Genomic DNA, 13614 nt, shown 5'->3' with positions numbered 1-13614 from the left:
ATCTGAGACCTTCGACCCCTTGTGGGTGATGACCTATTTTTGATTTGAGAAACTTTTGATAATTGAGACCTTCCACCTCTTTGGTGATGTTCAACATTATTTTCGGTGCGAGATAGCTAAATAGCTGAAGCGCTAGTAAACATGTGGCTACTAAACTAAACCAACTCGATAATAAGATTAGTAGCTGACAAAATTATTTTTTTTAATATTGCAAAAAAATTTTTAATTATTTAAAATCATTCATTCTGTCAATTGATTCATGCATTGTCTCCAATTTTATGCAAGTGTGCCAAATCTCAGATTGATTGGACAGGTAGAAGTGTGCTAAATATCGATTATAAGATTTGTAGCAGACAGATAGACAAACAACAAGAAGTGGATTTAAAGAGAAGTGTTGTAAAAACTGACCTTGAACGCGATCGTGTCCATTTGCAGATGTGAATCAATTAACACGTGAATGTGAATCAACAATCAACACATTGACGTATTTTCTGGTGAAAATTGAATTTTTCTAATGTTTTTACGTCGACTTAATTACATCTTTTCAATTGAAANAAGCTTAAGTATTGAAGAAAGGTTCATGGGATACACTCGATAGAAGTTACAGGATCAAGCACAGTATGTGCAGTAGATTGGGAGATAGAGTTAACGACACTACATATTGGTCTGAGTGCCGGAGTCTGCATGACTGCAGCTGAAGGCTGTCTGCCTAAGACTGAGACTCTGCTGGGACTGACTAACGGTGCGCTTTCTCAGCTTATATACGCGGTGACCCACGAGTAGTGACGTCACAGAAGGTGACGTAATAGTCAGTAATGACATCACAACCCTTTCTCAGCTTATATACGCGGTGACCCACGAGTAGTGACGTCACAGAAGGTGACGTAATAGTCAGTAATGACATCACAACCTGACATAGTCAATTTTGTATCCCACCTGTGGCTCCACCTTGGCGATGCTGCTTGGAACCATCCAATATGCTGGAACTCCTGAAACACAGAAAACAGCAACTCATCCAATTCAAAATGGCTACACTATGTTAATTAAGTCATGAGACCATATTTGTAACTTGACGAAGCTGCAACTGGAATTTTTTCTTTCTTTGGTAACACTTGCACATTGTATTGTATCCAGTCTATCCAGGCCAGGCCACACTCACACGGTTAATTATTCGCTATACACATACGATTAATTATTCGCCACAGGCAAGCGATCACTTATTCGCCATGCTTGAGCGATCACCTATTCGCCACATGCACATGATTAATTATTCGCCATACACATGCTATCAATTATACGCCACGTGCGAGTGATAAGTTGCTGGTTAGAATAATATTTATTGTTCAATATAAAGAGCAAGCGCAACTGTTTTTTGATAGAAGTGTATGTAAATTCAGCTGGAGTGCCCAAATTGATATTGATAGCTGTCGATGGAAGTTATATCAACGGTTATATTGAATAATGAATCTTTTTCATCGTGCACCTTTCGTTGTAAACGGAATAAAATTGTGTGGAGTTCAACCATTCCTTCCATTCCTAGTTCAACCAAGCTTACCTATGTTTGAAATATATACAAGTTCAACCATGAGCTCACATATGGTTGAGCTCAGATAAATATATAATAGTTCAACCATGAGCTCACCATTCCTAGTTCACCATGAGCTTTACGGCCAATATTATGCGGAATGCGGATGGGAGCGTCTCCTCGCACGTGGCCGTGGGTATGGAAGTTAGACAGTCTCGAGTGAAATGCTTGTTGAGCTTGTGTTTACACTCGTTTAGAGTAAAAAGTAGTTGAAAAACGTGCGTTTTTTGAGTGAATTTCTATTTCAATCGTTTCAAAGATGTCCAAACGTTCCAGTCGTCGTAGGGATGAGTAAGTGGCTCCTCATTAAATTCAATGCCTTCTACTTCTAGCCTATTCGTCAAACTCAAACATCACCTACCTACCCAATTTTAAATTCTGTTCTGATGTGATGTGCACTGTTGATTGTGCACTGATTGGAAATTTCATACTCAAGTATACGTAGCTACTGCAATTTCCGGACTCAAAAGTGACTAATTTTTGGTAACTTTGAAATCTTGCTGCTTGATCATGCACTTTAGTTAACAATTTGGCAGGATGGAATTCTAATATTGACAGTTCATATATTATTCCCGATACACCTACACCAGTTTTTCGATACAACATTATTTGAGGCAAAAAAATGAACTTATAGGCTTGAAACACGTATGGGTATGCTAAGTTTCTATAAGGTAATTCACTTGGAAATGTTGCGTGCCAGCAAGGCTGCAGGCAGGCCATGGTGGCAAAGCAGAGAATTTTTTAGACTCTCCCTCAAGTTCATTTTTGAGTCCTAGAAGTTGACCAATAAAGTATCCTGGATACCAGCATCATCATACATAAGAAATTGGTTAAAATCTTGGGTAAATGAGAAAATTAAAAATGAACTGATTCTAGAAAATCTCAGGTTTGTCACTATGGCAGGCGCAGCTTTCACTCAACAATTAAAATTATACAAAGTATTAGGGTAAAAAAAATTAGGGTAAAATTAGGGTATTCCAACATCGTGGGTACTGGGTAATTCCGTCACGTTCATGGGCTAGAGCTGCTAAAGTGAATACGATGAGGGCCCAAAATGCCATTTCTTCAGAGTACTTTGTTTTCACTTTAGCTCGCACAGACAAAAAAGGGCGTTAGAGCGCTACGTCATACATGACGTAACTCGTACACGACCTGTGATTGGCTGGAGCTTGTTGGCAGGCTGCCCCAAGCAATGTGGGTGATGTGGGGGGCTTTTTTTTACTCCTATTTTAATTACCATAAATGGTAACTTACCCGCGAAAGGGTTAAAAGCTTAATAGTTGTTAATTAAAAGCGTAATTAAGTAGTGTTCAATATTCATTAGTGTTCTAATTCAAAGCCGTGTTGTATTCCAATACAGCTCACTGGTGTCTGACACCGTCTTGTCTAATGTCAACAGTCAACACAATGTTGCCATACGCCATGAAAGATTAGCAGTTTATCCCATCATTCCGTGTGGATTCGAGAACTTTGTTGATATTGGTGAAATCGTGAGAATTTTCTGCAAAAGTTTACGTAATTTTTATTTTTATTTTGGAACATATTCATTACAAAATTTGTCGATACGGATACACGACTAGTGTATGTATTGGAGGGAAGAGTCGCCGACTCTTTATCGGTTTTCGAACCACAGGCAAGCAAGTTGAAGGAAGTGCAGCTGTCCGGGTGTCCGCAGTTTCTGACGAGCTCAGTGTAAGAGTATCAATTGTCACTTCGGTGGAAGGTGTAAGGTGGTAAATTTTTCAATACATTTTCTTTTGTTAACATGATAATATATTACCTATACAGAATTCCATACTGGATATGACCTATTTCAAAAAGAAGAAACACGAGGACAATTTTCAGTTAATTTAAGAGAAATATTAAAATAGGCCTAAGACCTTAATTTTATTAATTTAGTCTGACTTAATTCCTGTCTACAAGGAGGAATTCAGTACCTGGTAGTTTATGAAGGTTATGAAGAAGTCAGAGGTGCATGTGTAGCAGTGTAGCCTTGTAGGTAATGATAAACCTATAAATTGAAAACTATATTAGGGTAAACGCGGTATATTCCAACACTTTAAGGACATAGCAACAAATGAATGGCTATATAAAATACACTGTATGCGCACAGTGGCAAACCAGTGATTTTTAGAATCAGTTCATTTTTAATTTCCTCATTGCTCAAGATTTTAACAGCTTTCTTATGTACGATAATTCTTGTATCCAAGATACTTTACTGGTCTACCTACTTATAGGACTCAAAAATGAACTCAAGGAAGAGTCTAAAAAACTCTCTGCTTTGCCACAATGTGTATGCGCAACTTGAATTCTGTTTGCTTTATGTCACTCTTAAAACACTGCACTACGCGCCAGCAACAATGAAACGTCACAAAATGTTGCCATATTTATTTAAAAGCCTTTAGAATGCAAACCTATCAAATCCATATATTCTGACACTGTGTGTGAGTCAGTGTGACTAAATTCGGCATTTTGTAAGACTAATTCCGACGGCACTTCAAACTCTACTAATTTGTAATGCCGACACTCTTGGTGAGTCTTGTGTTCAAATTCCGATTGCTGTGTCAGCTGTATTGGAATATGACACAGCTTAGAATTAGAACACTATTGAATATTGAACACTACTTAATTAGGCTTTTAATTAAGCGCTATTAAGCTTTTAATTAAGAAAATTTTAATTTTTGACCACACAGCTTGGAACAAGCTGTGTGTGTCTAATTCCAAGCTATGTCAGAATTAGTTTTTATGTGTCTAAAACTGTCTCTTAACTTAATCATCTATTACTTTTTTTACCACTTTAAATCAGCGAATACAAGTATACTTAAAGGATTCCTAATATATTCACAGACGTATTCAAAAGTCTCAAACCATAATATTCTTTCTACACAAATAGTTTATCACTATTTGGTAGAGCAAGGTCAACTATCAACTTTGACTAGTTTTTCGATGTTCTCACTGGGTGACGCGCACTGTCTCTCTTTGGATCTCAACATTTTCCCGCCAGACGGCCCAGACCTAGTGTTTTGGCAATAGTATGGCGTGCAAAAGTATGACGTCACTATTTCAACCATGAAAGAATGCGTGGAACTAAGAAGAAGCTTAATATAAAGGAAAAAAGTCAAGACGTGTTGGAATTACCCACGATGTTGGAATATACCGCGTTTACCCTATAGTTAGCCTAGGTAACTGATATTTTGGAAGGCTGTCACCATGGTGGAATTCAATAAAATTGATGCCAGACAGCCCAACTGGAAATTTTAGGCAATGAAGGGATGTACCATAATTCACACTTCTCACGGATTTACACAGGAAAGCAGTTGCACGGCTTTTGTAAGAGATCTTGAACCTTCTCACTAGATAACTATGTTTTCACAATTCAATATTTAAATGAATAACATCTCAATTTAGTCTAAAAAAATTACTCCTTTTGTTGCCTTTGTTATAAAGCAGAAAAGAAATTGAAATTGAAATGCGTGGTGACCTCCAGTCACAACCTTTATATTGGTCATATATGCTGCCTAAAAACTTTTGTTTCATTTTGTTTTGCATTTGCAACATTCTAAAAAAATAAAACAACGTACTAAAACAATTTGGCACAGTCACATGTCTTCCCACCCTCCCTTCACTAAACCCCACTAAAGGCCCCACTCATATCATCCTCCTCCTCTCCCTCATCTTCCACACGTTTTCCAAATATCTCTTCACACTTTCAAACATAACCACACTTGCTCCCTCAGACAGGCCCATAATTATTGCCATCCACTTTTTGCTTGTTCTCTCATGCCCCACTTCGTTAATCTCACCTTTCTCATTCAGAATCACCTCCATCATAGACTGACTCTCTCTCTCATACGCCCCACATTCCATCAACAAGTGCTCCGCAGGTTCCTTCTCATCCCCATCACACATCAAACATTTATCCTTCCTGCTCTCATTCCACTTGTACGTACGTCCATTTACACCTAGCGCGCCTGCCCTACTAACACAAAACAGAAGGTCCCCACCTCTACTACCATCATACATACATTCATATTTTGGCATTGCTTTCATCTTATACAGTCTTAGAGTGTCCTTTCCCTCCATTCCTTGCTTCCACACCTTCAGCCCACAGTCTTTCACTCACTTATTCATTTCTCTTTTCCACTCTTTTTCATCCCACTATCCCAATACCAGCATTATCATACATAAGAAATTGATTTTAATCTTGAGTAGGTGAGGAAATTAAAAGATAACTGATTCTAAAAAATCCGTGGTTTGTCACTATGAACTGTCAAATGCGCAATAAATGAAAATAATCATGGTGGCATTCTAAATACCTTCTTAATGACCATTTTGCAATTTAGGAGCATGCCACCGAAATTGGGTGCAAGCCGTGAAAAAGGAGCAGACATCCTGCCAACTATACTAGGGCACCTTAGCACCAAAATCACTGTCATTTACTCCATATGTACCAGTCTTCTACTTGCTTTGAATTGCTTAACTTGCAAAATGCAAGTTTAAGTTAACTTTCAAAATGCAAGTTAACTTTTTAATGCTTAACTTAAAAAAGCTTATTAATTAGAATCTCCCTTAATAGAATATTGCTATGGTGAATATGAATATTAAATATCAGTGGTGGCATTATTGATGGCTTTATTCACATTTTGCAATCAATCATGGATGCCAATTTAAGGTTAAGAAGGCTGATGGAGAGCTTCAGAAGATGCTGATATCTCAATCTAAAAGGCCTTACTTTACAGCCAGGATTATGGATGGTCATATACTGGAGTGGAATTTCCTACTTGTTTCTGAACTCTCATAGCTCTAACAGGACGAATTTTTTAATACAATTGTAATCTTGCAGCCCAATCATGCACTTTTTTTTAACAATTAAGTAGGAGGTAATTCATCTAGCAGGAATCTTGCAACAGCTCTATTATAAAAGCTCTATTTGCAACACATATGGTAGACATGTTCCATCTTAGGTGTGCAGTTAGCAAATGAATTTGCTGTTCAAAAATAGCTTTCCATGGCTTTGAAAGAGGATTGACAGCTTGAAAAGTCAACTCAGAACCAAAACATTGTGATGATGAGGAGGTATGCTTTTAATTATTATTAAGGTGATGAGGAGGCACTGTGTCATAAGTGGCCAATATTTCTGGCGAGTGTTTGGTTGTAACCCTCAAAGTGGTTAGTATGGGGGAGTGTCACATCATTAGCACATCAGTAATAATATGGCATTTTTTTGAGACATCATATAAAATGTAATGTTAACATTTTGAATTTCAAATTCAAAGTGTTAACATTTTGAATTTGATTAAACCTAGAAGATATCTTGTAAATTGTTGGTTTTAAAATATTGTCTCTAAAAAGAAACCAAAGGAAGAACATATGTCATTGATAACAAAAGGTCCTCTACAAAAACCACAATGGTAATAGGCAATAGGTCAAACACAGTGTTAAGGGAGCTTCTGGGTCCAAAATAGATATTTTTTGGCATTTCCTGTTTTTATGCTCATCTTAAAGCTGACATTCTGACCTATCCAACAGTACCAAAATCATCTCTGTACATTGATTTATGCATTCACGACAGATCTCGAAAGAGTTACCTTTTTGTAGAGTTCTTCATAAAACCCTACTACAAATCTTAACGGAACCTGCACATATAAGCCTGGTCTGATGGCCTTCAGCTTAGTTACCTCCAAACTGTCATGCGGCAAGGTGTTCATGCAGTCATTCTCTACATGGCTGACTTGCTTCTAAGTGAAAGAATATGTTACTTTGCTATCATAGCTATGGGAAATGGTTATATTTAATGCCGTGCGACCGGCCGGCCATTTGTCGACTTTTCTGGACATTCCTGAACATCGCACTTCCTCTCACTGCAAACCTATCTCCTTCTATAGTTTTGAAGCCACAGAATTAAGACATATATCATTTGCTTTGCAAATAAAAGATCTCAAGATTGGTCTTGGCTTTTTCTTCAATTTTGTTATAGCTCGGAAAATATTTTGCAGAAAGTGGGGGGGGGGGCAGGGGGTGAATAAAAAAATTTATGATATATGCCCCCCACCCACAAAAATTAGAATTCTGAAAAAAGCTAAGACAAATCAATAGATATGGTCTTTATGCATCAAATCAATGTTGTAGCTTGAAAATCCTAGGAAAAGATAGTTTTCTATGGTACCCCCTTTTTGGCCGTTTTCTAATAATTTCGTGTTTTCTTTCATTTTTTTCGAAAAATTAACACTGAAAATTAAATTTCTTTTTTACATATTTGTACCAAGTTTTTAAGTGATCCATCTGTAAATAAAGAAGTTTTTCCTGGGACCCAGGTGCTCACCTTAATAGTTAATGCCCCAAAAATTGCTATAGGAATTAAATAATGTAAAGCAGTGGTTCCCAAACTTTTTCAGGCTGGCACCCCCTTTGCCCCCCTAGTGAATTTCTAGCGCCTCCCACAGACATACGCCACTTTCTTGAAATTTAGTACGCTGAAATTTTGAAAGATAAAGGTTAAACACAAATGTGTATTTCACAAATAGAACCCCATTTAGTGAACCAATATGTTTTTCAGCTGTTTTAACTGTTTCAGCACTAGAAGCCAATGACGTCGCGGATGAATTTATGGCCGGACTCGTGGCCGGTCTCACGACCAATCTCAAATTCAATTATCAAGAAAATATCTCCCAAACAAATGAACGCAGCTCTATGAAACTTGGAACACGCATTCATCCGAACCTAACGGTGATATTTAGCTTGTAATTTCTTTAAATTTCATCTTCATTCGTGAGTTGCACGTATATTACAAAACAGGCCAAAATTCGCATTGATCAAAGAATTTCTTCTTATCGCCCCCCTACTGCCCTGTTCTTCCTTATCGCCCCCCAATATCTTTCCACCGCCCCTAGGGGGGCGATATCGCCCACTTTGGGAACCACTGATGTAAAGCTATCTGATAATTTAATAAATTTATGAGAGGAAGGTTGTAAATTAAGCCAACACATCAGAATGCATCTCACCACCACCACAGAGTCATGGCAATTTAGCAAGTGACTGAGGATAGCAAAATTCTACAACAGTTTCCACATATTTTCATTGGCAGCACCTTGAAATGTGTTCTCAGATTGCCCTACTTTGCTCTACAAAATGTCAGTTATTAAATTTGTTTAGCTGCTTTGCTGTGCAAAGGAAACATAAATTGAGAAAAGACTTCCACACACTTGAATACCTATTACTTAAAATATCATCAAAAAATTGTGATTGAAGTACATTAAAATAAAATTATTCTTTTCACTCCACCATGCAGTATCAATTGATATATTGTGATTGAATCTGCAATTGCATATGGATGACGAGTAAAAGTCAATTAGCATGATGGTCAATTTGAAAGTTTGTCAACATGAGAGTAAATAAATTTCTCATTGACATGCTTGCAACTGATGAATTTAATGCCCATGAAGTAACAACCTGAAATCCCAGCTTAAAAAATTGTTTCTGATAGTTCATACAAGCTAGCAAAAATGATAAAAGTAACAGCTCAAGTTTATATTATATAAAGTATTTCAGGTTTATATTAGAGATTAAATTGTAATTCAAATTATCTAACCTAATGGAAAACCTTTTGAGCATACTTCATATTACTTGATTGCATGTGAATATGCATGAACAACTTGTCATTGTTTGTTCTCCAATTTATAAAGATACTCCTCTTTTTCAGAGAACTTGCCTCGCTCCTGTTCTCAAGTGGCTCTACTATTGATATCAGCAAACTAGGAGCTGGGAAACGCAAGAGGAATGACCTCAGTAATCAAAAGACAATTGATGAATCTTATACTGCATCCGATGTCCATGCTTCTGATTTGGAGCAAGAGCCTAAAGAATGTGAAGTGGAAGAGGATCAAGAAAGTCAGTCTACTGATGGAAGTGATGAGGAAGAGAACCAAGAAGCACCTTCTCAGAAGAGGAAAGCAGCTTGGGTTGATGCTGATGATGTCACCACCAAGTGAGATACTTTTTTGCCAATATTTATGTGTGCATTTTTATAGGGATAATTTTTGTACACTAAATCTCCAATCAACTCTCTTACAAGCAGTAGAAAGCATTTTTATGCATTTTCAATTTGACATTGTTTAGGACTTGAAATTAATTAAATGGGTTTTAAAGTAAAAAAAGTATAAAAGTAAAGTATAAATGAAGTGAGATTAGGCTCAGATCTTTTTAATTAAATTTGTAACTACTGAAGAAGAAAAACTCGTTTCTACTTTATGCAGCATTGCAGACGCCATTCTTGCGCGAACAGAAAAGATCAAGTTTGAGCAAGCTGTGGCTGTGCGTTCCGTTCAAGACAAAAACTACCAAGAGTTTCTAAAGGATAAATTCACGGCCGTGGTGGGCGAGGCACCAGCGTGGGCAGACCTGGATGCTGCACAAGCCAGAAATGAAGAAGAAGATGATGATGATGAAGATGCCCTTCAGGTAATAATCATGAAATATAATATTCACTTCTTAGAATTGTATGATTGATTGTAATATCTATTGATGCAAATTTATTTATTTGGGGTTTCATGTTTGGTTATTCTGATCCTTCTATGAAATCTGTATTTGGCATCAAATTTTGACTTTGGATCTTTCAGTTGGGCTGCAATATGATTTCATCTGCTGGTGGTGCCCTTCCCTCAAACTACCTAAACTACAGATGGTTATCAGATTTAAATGAAGAAGAAAATGTAAAAGTGAGAAATGGTTACCTCGGTAACAGCCTCAGAGCAGTTTTTGCTGCAAATCATCCCCTTGCTCTGGTCACAAGAAGACAGTATGTCCTACATGGAGATGGATTTGCTCAAATCTATCAAGTGAGTAGATAAGCATCAAATTCAGGCTCTACTTCTGGTTATAGCTTTGCTTATATGCGATTCCTGAAAACTTTCACTGTCTTTTACTACATGCTTGAAAAATCTGCTGAGAAAAGTTGTTAATGCATCATGTTGTCTAAGCTTATTTCTCACTATGAGACTTTGCTCTTCCCATTCAGGTCGGGCCCGAACACTGCCACAAACTTGACGAATTTGTATTCAACAAATTTCCTATTTGTTCCTCGGCATTCTTGCCATGTAGCAAAAAATTCATCATAGGCGCTAAACAAGCGAGACACTTTTATGTTTACGATATGGAAGCTGGCAAGGAAATTAAAGTCCCGTGGACGTCCGGCGACAGGCAACGTAAGAACACGCGTAACATGGAGGTTAGTTATGTCTTGATTTATCTTTATTTTATTTATTTGGAGGTTAGCAATGTCATAATTTACCTCTATTTTATTTATTCAGCTTCTGTTCTGTTTCTCTTTTAGTTGTCTGAGTTGTCTGAGATATGGATAGGTCCAATTTAAATAAGTCTAATTCAAAAAACTCTCTTCTTGGCACGCTACGGTACTGTCCGGTTGAGATTTTTTATTGGTAAATTTTTTTTAAACTGGGCATTTATTCTCGTTTCTTTTTTTCACTCTTTTCTTGGAAGCTTTGAAGTATATAGTGCCCAGGACTAATACCGTAGCATTTTTATGACAGGCATTTTTAAAGGAAAATCTTACTTTTATTCGTTAAATACTAAAACAAATATAAATTTGTTCAACAATATTGTTATGGAGAGGCGATGCTTTTTATTAAGTATGAAATACATATATATATATATGTCATGTATCAATGAACTGTCGAAGTTGTTCTATTTGAATTTTCTAATGAAAGTATTAACGTTAGGTGTGTGCTTCATACATGTGTCGAATAACCATTAATTATTTTCGCAGCACGTGGTGGTTGTGAACGATAATGAGGTGATAGTGCAAGACAGAGACGAGCTCACCATCTTGGATACGCGACTCTGGCGTCCCGTAGACTGCCTGCGCCCGCCCTCCAGGATCGGGGCCTTCTGCGTGTCTGCCATGGGCGACACCGTCTACTCGTTTGGCCGTGCGTTCTGCTCATTTGGGTCTTAAGAGCAAATATCTAATATTTGATGCCAAACTTATTCTTTTTTAATAATATACATATACATGTATTATATTTTGGCACACAAAAATTTTATTTGCTGTATTTACTGTTTATTTTATGACGATACATTTAACTTGATTAACAACTTTCTTATCGCTGTAGTCTATTGTGCGAATTTGACATTTGGTAGCGTTTGAGAGTTCTAAGATGTGGTTTCAAACTGATATTTCATTCTGTTCGACGTTTGTAATGCGCATTATTCAATGGATATTTTTTTATCACTCAAGCAAGGGTAAATCTAAGGCCATGACATTACAGACGATGACGGCGAAGTGACCGTCTGGGACCACTCGAGTCGCCGCGCCCGTGCACAGTTCACAGACGAAGGCTGCATCAACGGCACCGCCATCGACGTGTCCCCCAACAGCTCGTACCTGGCGTGCGGCTCCAACACTGGAGTGGTGAACCTCTACAGCGCCAGGGACGTCGAGATGAGCCACACCCCGCGTCCTCTCAAGGTTCTGTCGCAGCTCGTGACTAGCGTCAACTGCGTCAAGTTCAACAGTTCGTCAGAAGCTCTTGTCTTCTCTTCTATGGAGTTGCCGAATGCCGTCAGAATCGTGAGTACAAAAATTCAACTGGCAATATTAAATGAATTTATAAATAATATTTCTTGTAATGCATATTTTGGTTCACACCGTCGAGAATATGAAGTCATTGGCTGTCATATATTTGGATATCATACATTTAATTCATATTTCATTGCCTTTTGTATCAAGAATCGTTCGTAATAACGGTCGTCGCATGCAATTAGGATATATAATCACTTGAATGAATTTGCCTGCTTAAAAATGAGTAAAGCAATTTAACAATAATATTTAACCATGAGTCACCTGCTGAATATTCCTGCGATTAATAATTTGCCATGAGCATTGAACGAACGATCGTTCGATTATTTTGTAACGCCTTGATGACTTCCATGAACGATCAGAGCGGTGGGCTGGTTCTTGTACAAATAATAACAAGTTGGAAACTTTCCCGAGCAGATTGAATTAATCGACAACATTTAATGTATGTAGATCAGCAGTGCTTAGCTCTCACTTATTCTATAATTCTTATTGCTCATCACTAACGAATGAGTCTTCAGTGCCCGAATTATTTGATGAAAGCCAGTGAATATCATTCAGTAGTGTTGGTGCGCTCTCGACGACCTGAGGTTAATGAATTGCTTTTGAATGTGTGATGTGGCTGCGTTGCAGGCGCACCTGCCGAGCTACCACGTGTTCAGCAACTTCCCGCGCCTCGACCACAAGCTCGACAACGTCTTGTCCTGCTGCTTCACTCCCGGCAGCGGCTACCTCGCCCTCTGCTCCTCGGGGCGGCGCGTTCACAGATTACGCCTCCAGTACTACAATAAATACTAATTTTTACAAACATGTTATCTGTAATGTAGCACAGGTATAAAAAAATGTCAATATAGATGAGACTTAACTATTGAGTTTTATTATCACTTTCAATAATGGTCAAATTTAAATTCTGAGAACGGTTCCTCTGGGTAATCACGGTTGGTAATCACGCATCAGATCGTGGCATTGAAGACATTGTAGTCATGTGCCCTGTGTTAAAAGTTTACCAAAATCGTCACAGTTCACCAAAATCGTCAATATTCAATACTCATTGAAGACATTTTCAGTAATATATGGAAGCAGAACAAAATTAATGTCGACATTAAAATAGATGCCAATGACTATGATATTATGGTCGCAATTGTGACGTCATGCCATTTAGCTAACAGAAAACGTATTAGGAACGGAACGCCGCTGTAGGAGTACAGACAAATCGCGAACGAAATTATTTTGGAGCAGAATTATACATTTAATCCATTGATATATTATTAGGAAAATATGTCATAATATTCCAACAAAATTATCAATCGTTTCGGATACCAGCAAAAATACACATACCCTGTTTTGCGTTTTTTATGTGTAATTGGAAACTCATTTACGCAATAACACAAGGTGGAAGCGGTGCGGCGGTGGAGTGTTACGCAACATTCTCCTAGAA

General features: G+C 37.7%; 1 protein-coding gene across 1 annotated transcript; it reads left to right on the top strand.

Moving 5' to 3' along the window:
• Window positions 1–1707: 1707 nt before the first annotated feature.
• LOC108668088 (U3 small nucleolar RNA-associated protein 18 homolog) lies at window positions 1708–13042 on the top strand. Its single transcript, XM_018155226.2, has 8 exons — window positions 1708–1876; window positions 9285–9569; window positions 9838–10042; window positions 10201–10419; window positions 10599–10808; window positions 11367–11529; window positions 11869–12170; window positions 12810–13042. The coding sequence occupies exons 1-8, from the start codon at window positions 1845–1847 to the stop codon at window positions 12972–12974; spliced, it is 1581 nt and encodes a 526-aa protein (XP_018010715.1). The 5' UTR covers window positions 1708–1844; the 3' UTR covers window positions 12975–13042.
• Window positions 13043–13614: the final 572 nt, after the last annotated feature.

This window comes from Hyalella azteca, unplaced genomic scaffold (assembly GCF_000764305.2).
Source record: "Hyalella azteca isolate HAZT.00-mixed unplaced genomic scaffold, Hazt_2.0.2 contig9897, whole genome shotgun sequence".
Classification (NCBI taxonomy): Eukaryota; Metazoa; Arthropoda; class Malacostraca; order Amphipoda; family Hyalellidae; genus Hyalella; species Hyalella azteca.
This window is presented reverse-complemented; position numbering and strand designations above follow the sequence as displayed.

Bases quoted from the DNA above. Each gene is read 5' to 3' on its own strand.
- LOC108668088 (XM_018155226.2), top strand. From the start codon at position 1,845: ATGTCCAAACGTTCCAGTCGTCGTAGGGATGA. The intron at 9,570-9,837 runs GTGAGATACTTT...TACTTTATGCAG, and splicing joins GCTGATGATGTCACCACCAA to CATTGCAGACGCCATTCTTG. The intron at 11,530-11,868 runs GTGCGTTCTGCT...ATGACATTACAG, and splicing joins CACCGTCTACTCGTTTGGCC to ACGATGACGGCGAAGTGACC.